This window comes from Cydia strobilella, chromosome 22 (assembly GCF_947568885.1).
Source record: "Cydia strobilella chromosome 22, ilCydStro3.1, whole genome shotgun sequence".
Taxonomy (NCBI): domain Eukaryota; kingdom Metazoa; phylum Arthropoda; class Insecta; order Lepidoptera; family Tortricidae; genus Cydia; species Cydia strobilella.
Genome location: NC_086062.1, coordinates 1,567,784 through 1,590,280, shown reverse-complemented (window position 1 = coordinate 1,590,280; position 22,497 = coordinate 1,567,784). Strand labels below are relative to the sequence as shown.

At 39.0% G+C, this 22,497-nt stretch overlaps 1 protein-coding gene and 1 long non-coding RNA gene across 7 annotated transcripts in view; both read left to right on the top strand.

Moving 5' to 3' along the window:
- The window catches only part of LOC134751553 (uncharacterized), a 238,986-nt gene that overhangs the window by 19,763 nt on the left and 196,726 nt on the right, over positions 1-22,497 (top strand). The gene's annotated exons all lie outside the window — the stretch shown is intronic.
- LOC134751536 (uncharacterized) overlaps positions 1-22,497 on the top strand; it is an 82,080-nt gene that overhangs the window by 21,110 nt on the left and 38,473 nt on the right. Inside the window, exon 1 of one of the 6 annotated variants that reach the window (XM_063686980.1) lies at positions 2,326-3,158. The exons of the other annotated variants lie outside the window; for them this stretch is intronic. Within the exon in view, the coding sequence (XP_063543050.1) occupies positions 3,108-3,158 (51 nt within the window). The 5' untranslated portion in view covers positions 2,326-3,107. Of the gene's footprint in view, positions 1-2,325; positions 3,159-22,497 lie in introns of those variants that run through there. 6 annotated transcript variants of the gene reach the window in all.

Below are 22,497 nucleotides of genomic sequence, written 5' to 3'. Positions count from 1 at the left end.
TGTGTTAAATGTTAATAGTTAATATCCGGCTGAGCATGTTATCAGGAGCCTAATTCAGGTTCAACAACTTGTTACGGTTTTGATCTTATTTTGATACGACTTTAGAGATCGGTCACTGATTAGTGCATGCGAAATAAAGTGTCGTGCGTGAAATGCGCGCCAATCACGAAGATGATCGTCAAGGCCGTGTCAAAACCAGATCGAAACCATAACGAATTGTTTAATTAGAATCGGCCTCCCGGTTGCATTAATTCTTTATCGTTTTCAGCCGGGTCAGAAACGCTCCACAAAACGGGCGTCTTTCCTGTAAACAATATTCAATTTAAGAATGGATTTATTTTACTATAGTTTTTACAATAAATAAATAAATATTATAGGGACATTCTTACACAAATTGACTAAGTCCCACGGTAAGCTCAATAAGGCTCATCACACAAATAAATGCCCTTACCGGGATTCGAACCCAGGACCATCCGCTTCATAGGCAGGGTACCCACTAGGCCAGACCGGTCATCAAACCAATAAAGCTTTGAAACAGTAGGTTTCAACTTGACTCTAAGCAGCAAGAATGCCTTGCTAAATCTGTCGGTCTCTTGCCACCATCAATGTGCCTACTCTTCTTGAACCGATTGGCATTATGAATGAATGAATGAATGAATGAATGAATAGTATTTATTTCAGGACATTATCAGAGATGATGGCAAGAGGCCCGTTTATCAAAAGCTTGTAGCTTGTAATACAAGTGAAAGTCCCTTTTGGACAGCTTTTGTTAGAAAGGAACTTCCACTTGTATTACAAGCTAAGCTTTTGATAAACGGGCCCCTTCGGCCCCGGGTGTCCTTAGTTCCTTGGAGATTGGGATGGATGTTGGTGTGGGATGCTCCCTGCATAAACACACTGGCACCGTTCCGCCTCCAAGCGGAGGGGCGGAAAGCGCTGGAATTTTAAAACGTAATAAATATAAGAGCCTCGGTAGAGAGTATAATTTTGTACTATTTGGAGTTGAAACTCTAAGTCCTTGGGGTCCCAGCGCGCACAAGTTGTTTGGAGAAATCGCGAAGCGTCTGGTTGACGTAACTGGTGAACGAAGAGCTGGCGGCTTCCTCGCACAACGTATCAGCATTGCGATACAGCGAGGAAATGCCGCCAGCATCCTTGGTACAATGCCCTACTTATTAATTTAGTTTAGTAGTACCATTGTATATATATTTTATGTAAATAAATGCTATTTCTTTTTAAAGCAAGAAAATTGTAATATCCGCACGTAACCTACCTTATTGTTCTATGGAATTTTGTCTGAATTGAGTGTTTTTATTATTATTATTATAGTTTTTTTACGTTATTCGACATTAGGAGACCTTATAAATCTCTAAGTAATTGTAATACGTTAGTTTGAATTGGTAGTTGCAGTTAGTTGCATTTTATAATTGTTGATACATGTATTCTTTTTTGCTTGTATGTAAAGCCTGACCAGTAATTTATGATCATTGTCAAGAGGGCGCTGTTCATTCAGTTCAGTTCAGTATAGTATGAAACAATTAGTTCCAGTGAAATTCCGCAACATGGCGCGTGATCATATAATTCTGGTCAGGCTTTAAATTTAATGTTGATGTGTAAAAGTGCCCTGGCCTATTTGCTGAATAAATGTTGAAGTTTGAAGCTTAGATTATGGTTTCTTAAAAACCACAGCAAAAACGCAGATCAAATTTAATGCCAGCCGCTATACAAACCCAAACACGTGCGGCCTCGCAATAAACACACAAAAAAGCCATTAAAAACTATCTACTTTTCCGTGTACGCCTATAATAATCCCGAATATAGCCGCCATTATTCACATAACCTTACGGCTCGGCTGTCCCTCTATATGACCTCAATAATCTTGAAATGATATCTAAATTATGGTCAGCTTTATACTGGCCGTCTATAAAACTGGCCAGCAAGTTTGGTCAAAGATAGATATAACTCCGTAATAGCTACAAAGGAAAAAACGTGCCTCAAAAATCAAGAAAATTTGATTCTCGATCAGATGACGCCACTACCTTTGGCCTACTCTCGTATAGAGGGCGTTAGCAGTTTCGTTTGTTATTTAACAATTTAAACGCATATCAGTGAAAGAAATGGGTCAAAATCATACAAAAATAATTAATGCAAATAAAAAAAATCATTTCCATATTTAAATACATTTTATCATACTTTTATAAATCTACATTTATAGTTTTAAAGTGTGTCGATAGATGCCAGTGAATTTACTGTGGTTACAAAATTTACTATGACAGTACCGCTCTATCGTATTATATCCTCTTTGGTTTGGTGAACGTGCGTACGCCCTAGACTGTGGTATTGATCCCACCACCGACCACCACTCCCACAGCGGTTTCCACAGTCGGCCGGCGCCACGCAGCCACACCACTCGAAAATTAAAAACAAAACAACCATCTTCGCGCGCGTTCCATTTTCAAACGCATTTTTTAATTTGTTACTTTTTTAAAGTTCAGTGTTCGGATTCCAATTCCTATTGACAGTTGCGTGTGTATTTAGTGTTTATAGCGTGTGCTATTATTACTCAATTTAAAACGTGAATGTAACACCTTAGTTGCAACGTATGAGTCACGATATGACCCAATTTACCTAGTTAGTGCTAAATTGGACTGAAAGCGGCCAAAGACCAGTGTCAATTGAATATTTTCAGCTTATCCGTGCATGCAAAGGAAGATAATATATCAACTATCTGACGCAAATTATCTCGGTTATCGCGTCCCCTCGCTCTAGTAAGCCACTCGAGCGTCAGTTTATCGCTATCAGCTGATGCAGTCAGTAAAAGCGGTTAAGAAAACTAATTTCTTTGAAGAACAATAGAGATTTACATAGTGTCTGCTCACGATAGCACATAGCAGTGAGTCAGTCGGCTTCACGAGCTGCGGACGCTGGTAATTATAATTACCTAGTTTTTTGCGGTTTTCTAAAATCGAACGCGTCTTCCGAGTTACGATTTAAGACGCGGTGACGAAACGAATTCTTTTTTCGAATATCGATTTAGTTTTTTGTGTGTTTTTTGCCTGGATAGTGCAGTGATGGTGTCGTGATTGGTTTTTACTGTCTTTCTTATAATGGAAAGAAGCGTATTGGCGGACACTAGGCACGTTTCATGGGCTTCCGAAGTGAGTATTATTACAAAATTGAAATGTAATGTTTAATTAAATTAAGAATAGCTTTCAACTTTGTTATTTGGCTTATGTTTTGGTTATCACTAGAGTCGGACCAAGCCATTTCTGCAAGGTAAATACCTTATCAAATGATAATGTCACAGTGTGGAAATGTGATCTTTAATGTCAAATCTCTATGAAAAACCCCACTTTAAAACCCTACTTTGCTAAGCCCTTACCGGGTCTTAGTAGTTATGTATGTACCTACCTAGCATTAAGTTGCATGTGTATTTGTGTAAACTGTATCTACTTGGTTGCAAATAAAGATTGAATTGAATTGAATTGAAAAAAAACTGACCAAGTGCGAGTCGGACTCGCGTACGAACGGTTCCGTACCATTACGCAAAAAACGGCAAAACGGCAAATTTCTTTATTTATCTTAAAGAGGATAATCGCGGCAGCGCGAAATCCTTTTCATACAAACTTAATCCTCGTTTCCCTCTCTGGATATAATATTATTGAAAATATTTTGACATAATTTGTTATCGAATTAAAACTGCTGTGAGACATACTAACATTAAATTATTTTACGGTTTAGACTCACTTGTTTTAGTCACTCGCGCGACATGTTTCGGAGAGCCTAGGTCTCCTTTCTCAAGCACTAATAGTGCGAGCAGCGTTCGTGTTATATATCAACACGTGACAGGCATGGTGACAGGCGATAAAAACGCGACCGTGCTTAGCCCGCGGAATGCACCCTTAAAATTATCGAAAAAAAAAACAGTGTGTATAAAAGACATTAGCCTACTTAGCCAATCCATTCCTATGTTATGACTTATGACAGTGTTATCTTTATCTCTCATCCATGGAGACTATACAAAGGAGCCAAATCTCTATGTATGAAAAGTGTTCATCAAAAAACAGTAATTAGGCGGCGCCACCATACACCGAAATACTACCAAAAACAACCTACGTAATTTGGTCGGGTTATTTGTTGCCTTATATGGCTTATGTCCCAGACCCTAACTAGCGCCACCGGAGAGATTAGGAACTATTATTTAAAGCTGAAAGCGGTCACTTTTGCAACAATTCTGCCTAAAGAGATGTGCATCCTTTCTATACCATCCGTACTCTCATCTCTCAATATTGGATATTGACAAGTGATGTAGCTTTATCAGTTCGTGTAGATAACATAAGAACGATAAAGTTATCCAAGAAAATAGGTTTTCTTTATTTATCTTAGAAAGGGAGGACAAACACTACGGTTGTATGTAGAAAAATAACTAATAATTATGATTATCTTTCATAAATAAGCCAGTAAAATATATAAGTAGTTATATTATTATTTTTTATCATTTCTAAACTATTAATTTTATATGTATTTGTATAGTATATTTATAACACACATATCGCGTACGATATGGGATTATACGTCACTTTCTGACATAGCACATTGGTACAAATGGACGCTTTATCACGTCATGCGCAAGAGCAACCATATTAATCATTATAATAAAATCATCAAATTGGAATGATTAAATTGAAATTATATCATCATAATTAAATGTAATAATGAATGATTATTTGTATTCGACTTAAAATAAATTTCAGTAAATTTGAATCAATACAATAATTTACTTATACTAGTTACCTACTCGTAAGGATCAGTAATATCTCATTTGTAAAATAATACCGTGTGATCCTATAAGATATAATGTTTTGACATGTATATTACTTATATTATTGACGTACTTGAAACTTCTTTGGGCGCGACTAGAGGGTAACTCAGCTTTGTTTTCTGACGGAAGTAACGCTCAGTAGTGACACACGCACAATCGGACACACGTCATAGTGCCAACATAACATAGCGATAAACGTAAGTTTAACTTCAATCGCGTAAAGATTACATGCACACACTTTTTTTATCTATAAAAGATTGATTGATAACATGCCTGCCTGTCAAAAACGTTTACAAAACGACAGTAGCATGGAGACTGTATAGGTATAAAGGAGCCAAATCTCTATGTATGAAAAGTATCCATCAAAAAACAGTAATTAGGCGGCGTCACCATACACCGAAATACTACCAAAAACAACCAACGTAATTTGGTCGGGTTATTTGTTGCCTTATATGGTTCATGTTATACTTATGTCCCAGAGCCTAACTAGCGCCACCGGAGAGATTAGGCACTATTATTTAAAGCTGAAAGCGGTCTGTTTTGCAACAATTCTGCCATAAGAGATTGGCATCCTTTCTATACCACCCATAGACAGTAGCCACGACAAATTGCAACATGCACTTAGCAAAAAGTGTATAAATAATTGCAGTCCGTTACGCCGCAACTACCCAATGAGATCTCAAGGCCGTTTGCGAGCAAGACAAATCCATGACTAATTTTTTGATGAAATAAAGTATGTAAACAATTTTAAAGCGTTAGAGTTAGACCAAGAAAAGTCTGCAACGATTTTGATAGCACACGCAGTGCAAGTGTTATTATGCATCTAGGGTTACCAGACGTCAGGAATTTTCCTGACATATCAGGAATTTTGGCCGTTTTCCAGAAATCCGGTCGGAATACAAAAATGTCAGGAAACTTAATGAATTAACAGACTTTTTGATAATGCACCTAAAAATAAACAATAAATATACATTATAAAAAAAATTACTTACATTAATCCAAAACAGATTTAAACAATGTAAAAAAATAACAATGAGGTCAACTTAACTTTATTAATAACTTGGTTAGTATTAATTAACATATCTTAACTCAAGCATAAGTACAGTCGCCATCAGATATATCGGAGCGGCCAAGGTGCTCAAAAATATCTGAACACGCACTCTAACGCCTTGACAATATAGGCGTGTTCAGATAATTGTGAGAGCCTCGGCCGCTCCAATATATCTGATGGCGACTGTACATAGATATCGCTTACGGCTAGACCCCCCGTCGTCACCTCACCGATATGAGCGTCAGGAAAAATATTCGCAAATCAGGAATTTTGTCAGGAAATTCAAAATTTGTATCTGGTAACCCTATATACATCATAATTTCATAGAAGTTTGACTATAAAAAACGCACTGCGTATGCTATCAAAATCGTTGCAGACTTTTCGTGGTCTAACTCTAAACAGTTTCTGACATGAAAAAGGTACGGTTCGGATTCTAACTGCACGAGCATTACTGCTGCAGTACCTATTGCGGCGCGGAGTGCATTGCTGCCGCAAGTGTCAAAATCTGATTGCTGCCCGGAGTATTGACATATGCGGCAAATCATTTTATAAAGATATTTTCATTCATTCTTTCAAAATTCTGAACGACGAAGGCGAACATATAGTTCAAAGAAAAAAGTTTGCTAGCAAAGAAAACTAAACATAACTATATTGAACTACTTAATTTAATAACTTTGACTTTAGGAACCCACTTTCTTACAACTTACAAAGCATTTTCTTATTACGATCCAGTATGGATAGCTTTGTGAGTATAATAAATCTCGTAATGGACTAAAGCACTTCAGTTTACAGCCATTTTATGTTTAATAGTAATTGCTTAACTTATCTCTAACAGCGCACGAAATTAGAACTTTTTTAGGTACATCAAAATGTTGAATCTCGAAATGTTGAATTCTCAAAATGTTGGATTCCCAAAATGTTGAATTTCAGAATGTTGAATTATAAAAATGTTGAATACTCAACTTAACTAGACGGAGCCCCGCTTTGCGGGGCTCCTATTTTTGAGCGGTTTGCCCTTCGGGCATTTGAAGCTACCTAACGAACCTAACCTACCTACCTATTGATTTAGTGTGATATCCGTGAAAATATTACACTGGGGAATAAAGCGTAGGTTAGGTTAGGCTTGTTAGGTAGCTTTATGTTCCTAAAGGATAAAAACATATTATTTTTCGGATAAAGTAAAACGATTAAAAGTACTTATAAGGGATTATCTATCAAAAAAAATTTTTTCACATTTGATTATATCAGACGACATATATTATTTGAAGCAAAAGTGCACCCTGTGCAGTGTGCACCCCTTTAAATTATTTACATAACTTTTTTTTCACACATACAATTATCATTACATGTCCGTCTTTGGATCGCCGACTTAAGTATGTACCCTAAAACCATTAGTCCAAAAGCACCCAACTATGGCCAAAAATTTACTCGAATATCTTCATTCAGATGTGACTATTATTTAAATGTGGTATTTCTATGGCAACATTGGCAACATATTTTTATAAATAGAAGAAAAAACTCAGATAAAACCAAAAAGAACATTTGTATTTATAAGTACTTCATTTTCGTTTATTATCTATGCGTCGGAGACATAGACCCTTCGTGAAACAGAGAAGAAAGTTGACGCGTTGGAGATGTGGTGCTGGAGAGTCTGGAGACGGATGCTAGGAGTATCGTGGACAATAAAATTTCGCGTTAAACTTGCGGACCATAATTGAAATGCATAATCATAATCATAATCATTTATTGTATAATATTAATATTACATGTCAGTTATTTACAAAAAATATTGAATATAAAAGTTGATTAATAATATAGGCAATAATCATTCATATAAATAATTATAATAATTATACACTAGGTATAACTCATAATTTAAACTTTTAAAAATTCGTCGAAACTGTAAAATGTGTGCTCGAGAAGCCATTTTTTTAATTTCTTTTTAAAACAAGCTAGAGAAGGAGCCGAGGTGATTGACACTGGCAACCTGTTATATACAGTCGGGCACATCACGTGAGTTATCTTCTCCGATCTCGCTAGTCGGCGCTTTACCGGCAACAGCCTGTTCGGGTGACGAAGCACGCGGGCTGAGTCGGAGCGTTTTTTAAAATGGCACATATTTTTGTAGGCGTACGTGGCAATCTGTAATATTCTTAGGGACGGCAAGGTTAGTATACCAAGTTCCTTGAAGTAGGGCCTTACGGAGGTATCTTGGGACAGCTGCATCACCGCGCGCACGGCTCTTTTTTGGAGTCGGAACGCGCGCAGCCAGTCCGCGGCGCGCCCCCACAGCTCTGTGCCATACTGAAGTTGCGAGTGGATGGTTGCAAAGTAGCATGTCCGCACCACATGTCTCGGCACGACTCGAGCGAGGCGGTGCAGTGCGAAGCATGCACCCCCTAGCTTCCCACATAGCTTATCTATATGGGGAGCCCAGGACAGCTTTCGGTCGATTTCGAAACCCAAGAATGTGGTCGACTTTACCTGCTGCAAACATACGCCGCCAGCGCGAACCTTTAGGGGTCTCGGTGTGCGGCCACCGACTTGAAAATGGATAAAATGAGTCTTGGTTAAATTGAGCGCTAGGCCGTTTAGGCTAAACCACCGAGATAACTGGTTCGCGGCGTCGTTGAGACAGGTCTCCAAGTGATCCACATTTGGCGCCGTTATAACACCTGCAACATCATCTGCATACATTAGGATGTCGGCTGTTGTCATTGCTTCGGGCAGATCATTCAGTAGCAGGGAAAACAGAATATTCGAAACCGACGATCCCTGGGCCTCCCATAGATGTAGTTAGCGGATCGGACTTAGCTAATCCTCCATCTCCCACCACAACTTGGGATCGGCTACGCAACGCATCTGTGAGGAGGCTATGAGCTTTGCCACGTATGCCGTAGTGTAGCAACTTGGCGGCGATGATGCTGTGGTCGGCCACATCGAATGCCTTGGAAAGGTCACAGCACAGCATCGCAACTTGCTGTTTCCTCTCCAGGGCATCCATGACCTTGCGTATGGCTTCACGCGCTAGGTCGGTAGTGCAGCGGCCGGACCTGTACGCATATTGCCGGTCGGACAGTGTATTTGTCTTATTTACGAATGCTGCCAGTCTCTGACACAACCCATTTTCCAGTACCTTAGCAACGCACGGAATATGCAGCATCGGCATCATGCAGCATGGTGACATTTTTATCGCTTGTCACTACGCCTGTCACTTTCGCACTTACATACTTGTTAGAACGTGACAGGCATGGTGACAAGCAATAAAAATGCGACCGTGCTTAGCCCGCTGGAGTATAGTTGGCTGGTTATACGGTACCTATTTGTGGTATTTTCTATAAAAAAGGACCTTATTGTCGATGGCGCTTACGCCATTATAAATGATGCTCCGATATATAGTTGGTCAAACCAATTTGTCAGTCAGTAACAACCAGGAAAATTATACTTATCCCTTTCTTTTGGGTGCTAGTACTAGTGTAAGACAAAGATAGTATGATTCTCTCTGTCTATGTTTGAAATGAGACAGACCTTTGACAAACTATAAATACAATGTCGCGCGACGCTGTGCGGCGTAAGCGCCATCGACAATAAGGTCTCTTTTCATAGAAAATGCCCCATTTATGCAAGCTGCTTCACTTTGCTTTTCATGTCCCCAGCTCCCCATACAGCTCTCGCTTTCAAAGTGAAACTCCATCGATACTCTTACGCAACAAGTTTTATTCCCACATAACAAACAAAGAATGCTTTTCGAACTTTTAGTTCACACAGTTTATCTTTGAAGTTTCATTTTCGTTACGTTTTGTACCGTGATCTGAATAGCCTAATTTGTTTTTAGAAAGTGACAGCCTGCCAGCTGGCATGGGGACCTTTTACATCTCCTTAAATATATACTTACACTAGCATATCAATCAATCCATCTTTGGGTATTATGGCTCCATCGATATTGTCGATGATTCCGCCAACGTCAAGGTTTAGGAAGGCACGTGCTTTATGAAGACAATTATTATTATTGACACAAATCGCATAGACACTTACATACATACATACACACGAACATTCATAAGACTTAGGTATAGTCTATTTTTAATTAAGTAATTTGATTGTTATTTGTATTTAAGCTTTCCCTTATTTATATTTTTACATTGTGTTTACTAGTCCATCTATTACTGAAAATCAGCGTCGCGGAGTGTGCCATGTTGGCTCACACCGTGACACCAAGCTGAGTAAGGACCATTTAGCGCAACCTCATTCTGTTTAATTATTTCTAGTTTTAGTCTTGTTATGTTGTGCTAATAAATGCTTTTTCTTTTCTTTCTTTCTTTCAAAGTGTTTAGCAGATGGCGCCAGCATAGCTTACCCTGTCAATCCATAGAATTGCGTCAAATTTTTATTTTTTTAATGCCCTGTATGCCAGCCCTTTAAGCCAAATATCATAGAAAAAACCGGCCAAGTACGAGTCGGACTCGCGCACCGAGGGTTCCGTACTTTTTAGTATTTGTTGTTATAGCGGCAACAGAAATACATCATCTGTGAAAATTTCAGCTGTCCAGCTATCACGGTTCATGAGTTACAGCCTGGTGACAGACGGACAGACGGACAGCGGAGTCTTAGTAATAGGATCCCGTTTTTACCCTTTAGGTACGGAACCCTAAAAAGGGGCAAGCTATGATGGCGCCATCTCTGTAAACCTTTGACAGTTGCCAACCCCATTAGCTCACCATTTGTGTGAAATGTGTGAATGTGAAATACGATAATTACCGATAAGCACGATTGTATGGGCCTGGCTTGCGTGATATGACGACATTCATATTAGGCTTTTATTGTGGTCCAAATATTACGTTCACACCCTCTAATTCGGCATAGATGTATGTATTAAATTGCTAAATTATAGTATTATTGCTGTGTATTTTGTAAGTGAAATTTAATTTCCATTAACAATGCCATATTTCTCGCTTGTAACACAGGGTACCCTAGTTCAGGCACGTGTAAAACGTCACTATTTTGTAAGTCTTTGTTTTGTATGAATGTATGCATGCCACGTGTTTTTGGTATAAATTATTTTTATGTTTATGTTTATAGAGAAATAAGTAAGCTCACTCAGTATAGGAGCTTTCTTACTTAATAATAATAAGTTGTATGGTAAAACGTATTATTAATTAAAGAACTAGTGTAGTAGTTAAAGTCTGTAAAGCCATTTCCGTCAGTAAAAAAAAAGCGGCAAATGTAAAAATATATGTAGGCGCCAAGGGTTACGTCCCATATAAAAATTGAATTTCGCGCCTTCTGCCGCGCCTGTTTCACCGGCTACACTTTTGTTTTACCCACAGACAATAGATAAAACAAAAGTGTGAACTTGAATGATGAATGTTGCCAACCTGACAGGCAGATTGTCGGCCATGACAGGTCCTCGTTCATTTGTCTATGGATGGTATAGAAAGGATCGCAATCTCTTATGGCAGAATTGTTGTAAAAGTGACCGCGTTAAGCTTTAAATAATAGTTCCTAATCTCTCCGGTGGCGCTAGTTAGGCTCTGGGACATGAGTATAACATGAACCATATAAGGCAACAAATAACCCGACCAAATTACGTAGGTTGTTTTTGGTAGTATTTTGGTGTATGATGGCGCCGCCTAATTACTGTTTTTTGATGGACACTTTTCATACATAGAGATTTGGCTCCTTTATACAGTCTCCATGCATTTGTCTAGCCTATGACAAGACTTGCTTTTTTATTCGATTAAAAGGTCGAGTAAATGAGAAAAATAATCGAACGTTGTTGTGTTGAATTGTATTTATAGTTGCTCAAACCAATTTTCCCCTCACTTGCTCGGAAAGCCGTCTTTTATCCTTTAAAACAAGCGGGGAAAAACGCATTTTATCCGCTAGTGGGGAAAGTAATTTGACCTTGGATGGAGCGTGTTTAAGTAGCTTGACAGATAACAAAACGTTAAACGCTCATAATAATGGTTCGTTCGATATTAATTATCATTAAATAAATGGTTTGAGAATGTAATAAAAAATACCAGATTTAGCTTTATTTAATGATTTTAAGTCATAAACCTTAAAATTCCATAATGTTAAATATAATTCTGAACGCACAAGTTAAGTCGATGCAATTTCAAAACGCATCATTGACATTTCATACGTCAGAAATGTCAAAATTGTCAACAAAAATTTTACTTAAAAACTTCTCGCGTAAAAGTACAGAATTTCCAGAGTTTTTTGTTATAATATCGTAAAAAAATGAGTGATTCCAGTTGATGAAGATGATCTAACGCCTGAGGATGTTGCACTTTCCTCGCTATAGTGAGGGGAAAAGTTTTGTGTTACACACGGGTGCAAATGTATTTTTCTCGTGTGTTAAAACACTCTCGGGTAAAATACAACTTTGCACCCTTGTATAACAAATAACTATTGTCAGTCAGTAACAACCAGGAAAGTTATACGCATCCCTTTCTTTTGGGTGCTAGTACTAGCGTAAGACAAAGATAGTATGATTCTCTCTGTCTATGTTTGAAATGAGACAGTCCTTTGACAAACTATAAATTGGATTTCTTGCGTTATTGTGTTAGAGGACAAAAAGAGGCCAGACCAGATGCTCAGATGTCTTTTTTATCATAAATACTATTGAAAACAGGGTATTTAACTATTTACCATGTACTTTAAGTTAGACCAAGACAAGTCTGCAACGATTTTGATAGCACACGCAGTGAAAGTGTTATTTATACGTCATAATTGCATACAAGTGTGATGTTTAAAATAACACTTGCACTGCGTGTGCTATCAAAATCGTTGCAGACTTTTCTTTAACTCTACCTATATTTTGACATTACATTTTCACAATTTACGCACGGAATTTTGCAGACCCACATTTATTGTGGTCCAAATATTACATTCAAATACACATTTCTACAATGTAAAAGATTGCCTTTCAAATATAAAAATTGCAACCAAATTCAGTCATTGGAAGTATTGAATTCAGAAATAATGTGTGATTGCGTAAAATAATTGCTTTTGTAACATTCCATGCAAAGATAAGCAATTACCTACAGATTATTCGTAATCCGTACTATGTGCCGTCGGAAAGTTTCCAACATTGCGAAATTTCCAGATGGAAACTTCTTCAAAATATGGGAATCGAAATTATCCAGTTCCAAAATAAAAGTTTCCTACATTTCCTGTAAAACTTTCTTGAAATTTCCGAACAATTCCAACTTTGTGGAAACTTTCCATTACGCGCACATTATTCTACATGTACACGTGAACCTTTGAATCAAGTTTTGTAAGTAATACAAAAGCAATTGTTCCAAGTATTAGGTAAATTGTTAACCAAGGGATGAAAGGCACTCATTTCAGTCGAGGTATTAGATTCCGAGGCTGAAATGGTGTCTTTCACCCGAGTTAAACACTACTCTTATTTCGAATAAGAGGAAAGTAAAATACTTGTGTTTTTAAAAAAATATGACTAAGTAAGTTTATATATAAACTTTTTTAGTATTTCTTGAGGGTACTTTTAATCAACAATTTAGGTAAATGTATCGTTGTTCATGGAATATTAAGTTAAATATCAGAATGGAAACTGTGCAACAAATTCATTTAAAACCAAAGTTTAATTACTTATCATAAAATAAGTGTAAAAAAGGTACTTGAAAAGTAAAATGCTCTATTGCAGTAACATATCACTTTCTACACACTTCATAAAACATCTTGAATGAAAAACATCTTTAAAAACACCTCACTTTAAAGTAGCTTATCCAAGTACTTACCGTGCTCTAACAAACTCGTAAAAAAAACGCGCTAAAAAGCACAGAGCCAGCCCATTAGACAGCTTGAGCGCTCTAGGCCTCTCGGAGAGCTCTCTAGCGCTCTACGCACTCTAGCGAGAGTAACGCGATACAACTGATGTTGACCCAGTTTGAGATAAGGTTTGGATTGTAGGATAAATGAAGTATGATGTGGGGACACTGGGATTACTTGACATTATTTTGCGACGTAATGTGCCTTGGGTTCAGTTTTTATGGGTTATCTGATAACAGCGAGCTATGGAGCGTAGTATATTAGGTGTTTGTAGAACTGATCGAATCAGAAACACGGAAAGAACTACGCTCCAGAACTAGAGTAGTATATGTAGGCGTCAAGACCTCTAAGCTTAAGTGGGATTGGGCTGGACATGTCTGTCGCATGCACGGAAAGGTAGGCCAAAATGGTTACTGAGTGGGACCCACGGAGCACCATAGACGGTGCAGGCCGGGGTTCAGGCAGACCGAAGAGGAGATGGCGGGACTACTTGGACACATTCTACCCCAAAATGGTGGGAAAATGCCGATGACAGAGTCGAGTGGAGAAAACGAGGGGAGGCTTTTGCCCAGCAGTGGGAGACCAAAGTAGACTACAAAAAAAAAATGTAGTATGTAACCTGTAATTAGGGCAAGTTCTAATAAACATTGCTTTTTTATAAGAGGTCATACCTATGTCTGTATAAAAAGGGCTATAGGTAGACACCTATATCCATGTAGAAACTTTTATTTTTAAAAACCAATACCAGAAAGTAGAACGAAAGTTTAACTTTTTTTTTAAGTATATCTGGACCAATTCGTATTCAATTCATACCTAATTAAGAAGTAGGGGTGAAAATCATTACCCCTAAGCTTAAGTCCTTGGCATCCGCATTTTATATTTATTTATTTAAACTTTACTTCACCGAATTCCCGCGACCTTCACCAGGTCGTCGCTCCATCTCGTTGGAGGCCTACCAGATGCGAGCGGCACAGGATCGGTCGGAGTGGCGAGCCCTGGGGGAGGCCTATGTCCAGCAGTGGACGTCTATCGGCTGACATGATGATGATGATGAAACTTTACTTAATACGAACAACGCCATGCTCTACTCCAAGCCTACTTTTGATACTGGCGAAATCATCAATATCATCATACATTTGATAGGTCATTTTTAAAAGAATTAGAGATATCTGTCGGACCTTAGAAACCACAAGTTCCCCTTGCGTGCGGATTGGAAACTTCGCACACATTTTCAAGCATCGAATAAATATTAGCAGTCCCATTAAGCCCACTCCCGGAGGAGTCAGTTTTCCTCGAACATTTCCATCTGACGGACAGACAGTAATACGATATTATGAAGAATATGCAGAGAATTTTCTTATAAGGTTATTAATTTCACCATAGGGATACGTAGAAGCGCAATACCAATGTTCTTCTTAGAGTCTGAGTTTTTTCTTCCATTTATACAAATATTTTGCCTTTGAGCTACGACTCAAATAGTTGTCACACCTACAAGATATTTGAGATATTTTTCGACCATAGTTGGGGGGTTTTGGAGTTAGGTAGTTTTACTTTAAACAAGTGCGAGTCGGACTCGCCCACCGAGGGTTCCGTACTTTTTAGTATTTGTTGTTACAGCGGCAACAGAAATACATCTGTGAAGATGTCAACCGCCTAGCTATTACGGTTTATGAGATACAGCCTGGTGACAGACAGACAGATCGACAGCGAAGTCTTAGTAATAGGGTCCCGTTTTTACCTTTTGAGTACGGAACCCTAAAAAAAGGCTTGCTATCATTTCAAAATGAAATCCGCAGCGCTCCGATTCTAGCTCAAAGCCTAAAAACCTGGAACCTAAATCTGGGAGCAATAACCCTTATGTAAGCAGTGCTCGTGAGGTATTGCGGCTCACCCTAGGGAGGTGGATATCGATAAAGTGGGGTTAAACTTTCTTTGAGTTTTTCCTTGAGAGGTCGATAGGTTTTGTGAAGTAACCCCCTTATTTATAAAACTTAGCAACCTCTTACCAATCTCTGTTAAATTTTGTCTCTTTCTAATAAACGGAAAATTCAAAATCACAGAAAAGGACTAACGATTATCAACAGTATGTTAGATTTGACAGACGTGTGAATAAGTAGTTTAAGGGTCGGTTGCACCAAACTGTTTGTCATCGTTAAAAAGTTCGCAAAATTTTATTATATGGAAAGTTTCATAGTAAACCGCCGCGGCGCGCCGGGTGATGTTGATCAGTCTGTCAAGTGCGGATGGTGCAACTGGCACTAAATAGGGTATTGATTGACATATGGTTAAGTATATCAAATTGTGGATCATTTTGAAATACCTATGTGACAGTAAATGAAATCAATGAGAAATCCACAATTTTGGCAGATACAGCCCAACAGTCCAAAATAACGTCAAGGGGCCCATTTCAAGAACGGTATTAGACTAATAAATAATAATAAAAAATAAAAATAAAAAAATATTATTAATCCACGAACCGTCAAATCGTATGGGTTGTCATGACAACACACTAATAATATTAGACTAATATCGTTCCAGAAATGGGCCCAAGGTCGGTTTTACAACCAGTAATTAGGCTAAGGTACATCCATTCGTGAAGAGAAAATATATTTTTGTTGTTATTCATTTTATGCTGAAAATCCTTGATATAACAAGTTTTGCTATCTTGATTAAAATCTTATTAGGCTTTTAGTAATATTTTTAAACAAACGGTAAGTTATCGATATCGACGTCGTCCCATCCTTAGTGCGGGGGCAATTTTCACAGCGTATCCTCTGAACCCCAATAACCTGGCATTGAGAGCTTGGTAACCTAATACTTGTTATATGAGGTTTCTGTCCCGCAAGTTGTACTAAATTGAAAGTGCCCATCGTTCGTACTTTATACTTTATTTATCCAACATTTTGATATTGTTACATATCTTTGAAAGCATCAGCTTATGGATATGATCTATCGAGATCATATCCATAACCTTCTCATAACAAGAAAGTACTTTCTGAATAGACCAGACCTCTTAATACTCGTAGTAAAGGTTATAACAACGAACGATATGAATCAAAAAGTGCAAGATATCAATAATTCTTGTTTCTGGACTCAACCAATTCACCGAGTGGTTTAATTCTTGTATCATCCAATCTTTCTCTTTCACTTTTATACTTATTAGTGAAAATACAGTTTTCAGTGACAAAAAGTGACTTATATTCGACCAACAATTCTTGTAAACAGCAGACATAATAGCAGTGTGGTCTCGCAATTACCTAACAAATTGCACGAAAAGTTATCTTAATTCTTTTATAACTTAAGTCATGAAATTATCACTTCGGCATAAGTATACAACGATGAAACAAAAAAGTGTTACAATTAGGTATAATTATCGCTTCACTGTACTTAGTGGGGTAAGTATCACCGGGGTAAGACTTACGGCGCGATTCGGGAAATGAATTAGATATTCACTAGATATGAAATAGTAGAGATTTGTGACATTTCACGGCAAAAGGTACATTATGGCGGCTGGCGCTTACGTCGCATAGCGTCGCGTAATTATTGCGGCAATATTAATTGGAGCGGCGTTAATAATAGCGTAAACTACAACCGCCATAAGGTACCTTTACCTGTGGGGCGTCACATATCTTTACTATTTCATATCTAGTGAATCTCTAATTCGTTTCCCGAATCGCGCCGTATCACTTGTATGGAATCCTCATACTGTTTGTCTTGCCTCAACAAAATAAAATATGTTAGTCTTATCCCACCTTACCTTATAACAAAAATTCTCGGACTCAGAAATATAACAAAAGCGGACATAATAGCAGTGCATTGGTCTCGTAATTATCCGAGAATTCGCACGGATTGGTGACGCGTTGTAACAGATATTAAATGATGCTGCACCAGTTTTTCACTAGAAATATCTACACTTGTCGTTATACTATAACTACATTATTTTTTATGTTTGATAATACTATTTTGGATTGTAGAAACACTATTAGGTATATTATAGCCTGACCAGTCATCATCATTGTCAAGAATTCGCTGTTATGTTATTTTCAGATATAAGGTGACAGTTCAGTATAGTATGAAAAAAATAGTTTCAGTAAAATTCCGCAACATGGCGCGTGAATATTACTCAGGCTTTACATACATACCCGTATTAGAATGAGGAAAGTGAGAGTTGCGGGTGTGTATTTTTATACAAAAAAAATTAATTTAAAGCCTGAATATATTATCACGCGCCATGTTGCGGAATTTTACTGGAACTATTTTTTTCACCTGGGTAAAAACCCAGTTAAAATCCTTAAACTTTTTATAACTTAAAGTAACTTTTGTTTACCAACCGCCTAAGATCAATAATGTACGATTCCCACCGACCGGCTGGAGTCGGGCCGCGCCGGAGCGCATTCTCAATGTAGGTACCTATACATTATGTATGGCAGAAGCGATGGAATCCGACTGGAGCCGACCGCGTCTGCGAGCAGCCGACCGGCTTGCGCCGGCCGCAAAAATGTGAAATACACGCCGACCGCCCGTTTCGTGGGAATCTAGAGGCTAAGGATTGCAAACATTTAAGAAGACCCCATATGGAGTACTGCTGTCACCTTTGGGCAGGAGCACCTGGATGCCAGCTTGGACCCTTCGACTCAGTCCAAAGGCGCGCTGTACGAATCGTCGACGATCCCAAACTCACAAGCGGTATTGAACCTATAAGTCTAAGGAGAGACTTCGCCTCCTTATGCGTGTTCTACCGCTTGTACAATGGGCTGTGCTCTGAAGAACTGTTTGACATGATGCCAACGGCCGCTTTCTATCACCGCACCGCTAGTCATCGGCGTGGTGTTCATCCTCACACCCTAGCACCTAAATGGTCGCGTACTGTGCGGTTTAAGAGGAATTTCCTCCCGCGTACGCTTCGGCTGTGGAATGAGCTCCCTGCCGAGGTTTTCCCGAGGGGCTACAGTATGAGGTTCTTCAAAAAAGGAGTGTACAGGTTTTTAAAGGGTCGGCAACGCGCGTGTAATATCTCCGGTGTTGCAGGCGTCCATAGGCTACGGTAACTGCTTACCATCAGGCGGGCCGTATGCTTGATTGCCACCGACGTGGTATAAAAAAAAGAAGAAAAACAGTTGAAATCGCAAATGTTTCCCATGGTGTAGCGACTTGAAGAGACAATGGTAGCGAGACGTGGTTTGCTGACCCCTGAACTAGGCTAACGTGGCTTGGCTATAAAAACGTAGGCATATAACACTGTCTGACTGTCGTGTCAGTAACCTCACCCGACCTCCACATTAGTGATTCTGACGAATAGGAGCAATTACACTGATTAAACGCGGGAAGAAACAGAGCTAGTACTACCTCTATTTCATTCCAAATGTAAGAGCAAAATTACGTGTCCACTCAACAAGCATTAACGTAAATATGTACTGTACAGTAAGACTATTTGGGCCTCATGGTCCTAGGAAAGTCACAAACATAAAATATTCTGTAATATGTATGTAAGGTCAACTTGAGTAAGGGAAACAAACTTTATTTTGCTTGGGGCAAGAGAAACAGTATGAAGATTCCATACAAGTGTTTCCCTAGCCGGTGTATAGCCGGATAAATCTACTGAATTTCCTAGTCCTCACGACACAGGCTTGACCTAGTGTGAGGGCTACTGCTAACCAAATTGTCATATTTGTAAGTGAAACCAATTGTTTTATCCTATATTTCATCTATGCCTGGTAACGAAATGAAATTTTTGTATTTTGTATTTGTATCTCTTACCCCACCCGACCCTATCTACATAGGTGACAGCACCAGTCATAGACATGTTAAGTACAGTACCCAGTAATGGACAGCAAAGTTGTAATGCCTTATCGCCCACCATTTATGATATTTACTAGTTATTTTGGCCATCAGTTACCTGAACACAGTGTTATTGCTTTAAAATATAGTGTATGTTAAACACTGATTTAAACTTTCACGATTTTTACTCATTATTATTTACAACGACGGGACTTAATCGCGTAAAATAAGTTTTAAATTTACCTCCGACGTTTCGAGGACGGCGTTGTCCCCGTGGTCTCGGAGAAGACTGGCTAAAATTGACATCAACATCCTCCATCATCATCATCGCGCGCCTAGAAGATGTTGATGTCAATTTTAGCCAGTCTTCTCCGAGACCACGGGGACAACGCCGTCCTCGAAACGTCGGAGGTAAATTTAAAACTTATTTTACGCGATTAAATCCCGTCGTTGTAAATAATAATAGTGTATGTTTCTTAAAAATTGAGTTTACGGGGAAAAAAATGTCTATAATTGGTTCTTGTCTATTACTGGTACCACTACCTTACTTGAATAATTAGGCATTGTAACGGCACCTATGAGATATCTAAGATGTAACTTGGTGTTATTAATAAATTATTTTGTATTTGTAAGAGAAGTTTTGGAATATTTTTTATATTTTAGTTATACCTGTAAAATTAGAGTTTTGAATGATTCACGGTTAGTTTCACTAGACTAATATCAGTCTAGTAGTTTTCTTATATAAGTCTAGTGATACCTGTAAAATGTCTACCACTTTGCGCGTTAAAAGTTGAATGACCTCGTCTTTAGTGTTTTCAACGTGTTCAATGAAAGAACAACGTAGTTTCAACATAATTACCAAATAATAACTATGTTTTTACTATCCAGTCATGGACGGTATGGCGTCATGTTTTTTAAAAGAGACATAAATTAATAAAACGTTAAACTTAAGCAGCTCTATAACTCCTGCGTATGTTAAAATGTTGCCAGTGTTTAAAAACTTATGTCAAATACTTATTTTACAGGTTTTGTGGTTCACGTCTCATTATTAGTGCCATGTTCATTATACGGGTGTTTACTATAAGTAGATTAAAGTGGGCAAGCTCTGACAAAAAGGAAAACAATGAGAGGCATTATAGAAACATTAACTACCATCGGGTAAGCTTTGGTAGGGCCGGACTCCGGTGTCACAGAGCCATTTTTACGTTTACTTTTATTATTTAGAAACATTTACACAACACCTGCAAAGATGAATACCCGCTTTACAAATGGAATTCATTTATATAATGAGTTTGCTCTTTACCAGCCCTCTGTACCTAATTTCATAAGCTATTTTAAGGGTCTCCGGCAAGCTCGGTTCTCCATACAAACGTAGTTCCGCTCTCATTTTAAAACGACTAGCTTGATTGCTCTGAAACTTTGTACTTACAATAGGATAAGGTATATCTATGTCTGTAATTAGTTTATGTAGCTTCAGATACCATAGGAAAAAAATACAGCGAATTTAAGTTTTCCATACAAAACTTGTTTTTGGCTCTATTTCGTTTGTTTTATAAACTGGAGCTATATAAACTAATTTCAGACCTAGATATACCTCATGTCATTTGCATGTGCAAAGTTTCATTACAATCCAACACGTAGCAATTCGTAGGTTCGTATTTTTTTCTCACTCTCACTGAGCGTAAGTGTGAGCGAGATGGGTGTGCGACTGTGCGTACTCGGGATCGCGGATATCATGTAAATCATGTTTTTGAATTTTAATTTGTTGTACTTAAGTTTAAATAAAAAAAGTAAGCGATTAATTCCCTCAAAAATTAAATTGCTTTATAGAAGTCATTTTCATATTTTTTAGCTTTTGTGCATAAACATCGAGCTGGCTCGGGCGCCGCGCCCACGCGTCGATTACACCGAGCTACTCATGGACAGCACCGGCCGCCCGTTCGCAACCAAACAACTCGCGGTGGACGCGCTAAACCATGAATTTGTAACGGCTGCCGCCGCATGCGGTGCGCTCGCCCCCGCCCACAGCTGCTGTATCGCTTCCTTATCAGACGGGTACGCCGCCACTGATAGCTCTATAAGACTCAAGCCTTTTACACCTGATGAAGTCGCAAACATATTTAAAACTTCGATCGCGACTAAAAATAGTACCGACGTCTACGGCCTCTCCGCTAATCTTTTGAAACGTGCTAGTCCCGCGATCAGCTATGTTCTTTGCGAACTCTTCAATAGCTGTATGCGATCAGGAGTGTACCCCGAGAGCCTGAAGAAAGTAAAAATATGCCCACTTTATAAAGGGAAGGGCAAAAAGTCCCTAATAAAATCCTACCGTCCTATTTCCCTGGTCCCAGTGCCAAGTAAATGTTTCGAAGTTGGGTTAAACAAGAGACTGCTTGGCTTCTGGGCACCGAGGAATACATTATCGGACCGCCAATATGCCTATCGCCATGGCAGATCCACCACGGACCTACTGCGAGAGGTAGTGCGTTGCGTATTGTGCGCTCGCGAGACGGGACGCCATGTAGCCGTTATCTGCTGCGACCTGTCCCGCGCCTTTGACACGGCAGATCACGCACTCGTCACCAATAAGCTGGCCCACTACGGCATCCGAGGCCCAGCCACCAAGCTTATATTATCCTTTATGTCTGACAGAGCGCAAGTGGTGGTAGGCGACCGGGGGAAGGTTGTATCTGCAGAGTTACAAAATTTGATGGGGGTCCCGCAAGGATCGTGCCTCTCCAACACCCTGTTCAGCGTTTTGCTGAACGATCTGCCCAAGGCGATAAAAGGCGCCGATATATTCATGTACGCGGATGACGTCACGGCAGTCGTCAGCACTGCCGCTGGGCGGGATTTGGAAGCGGCACTAAACCTCGTCATGGAGCAATTGCACCAATGGTTTCAGAGAAACGGCTTAGCTCTAAACAAGGAAAAAACCAGCTACATGGCATTCAAGCTAAACGGCCATACAAGCCCAACCATGAGGGTGTGCGCCGGCGGTGCCCCTATACAGCACGTGAACGGCGTACGCCTGCTCGGTTTCCATCTC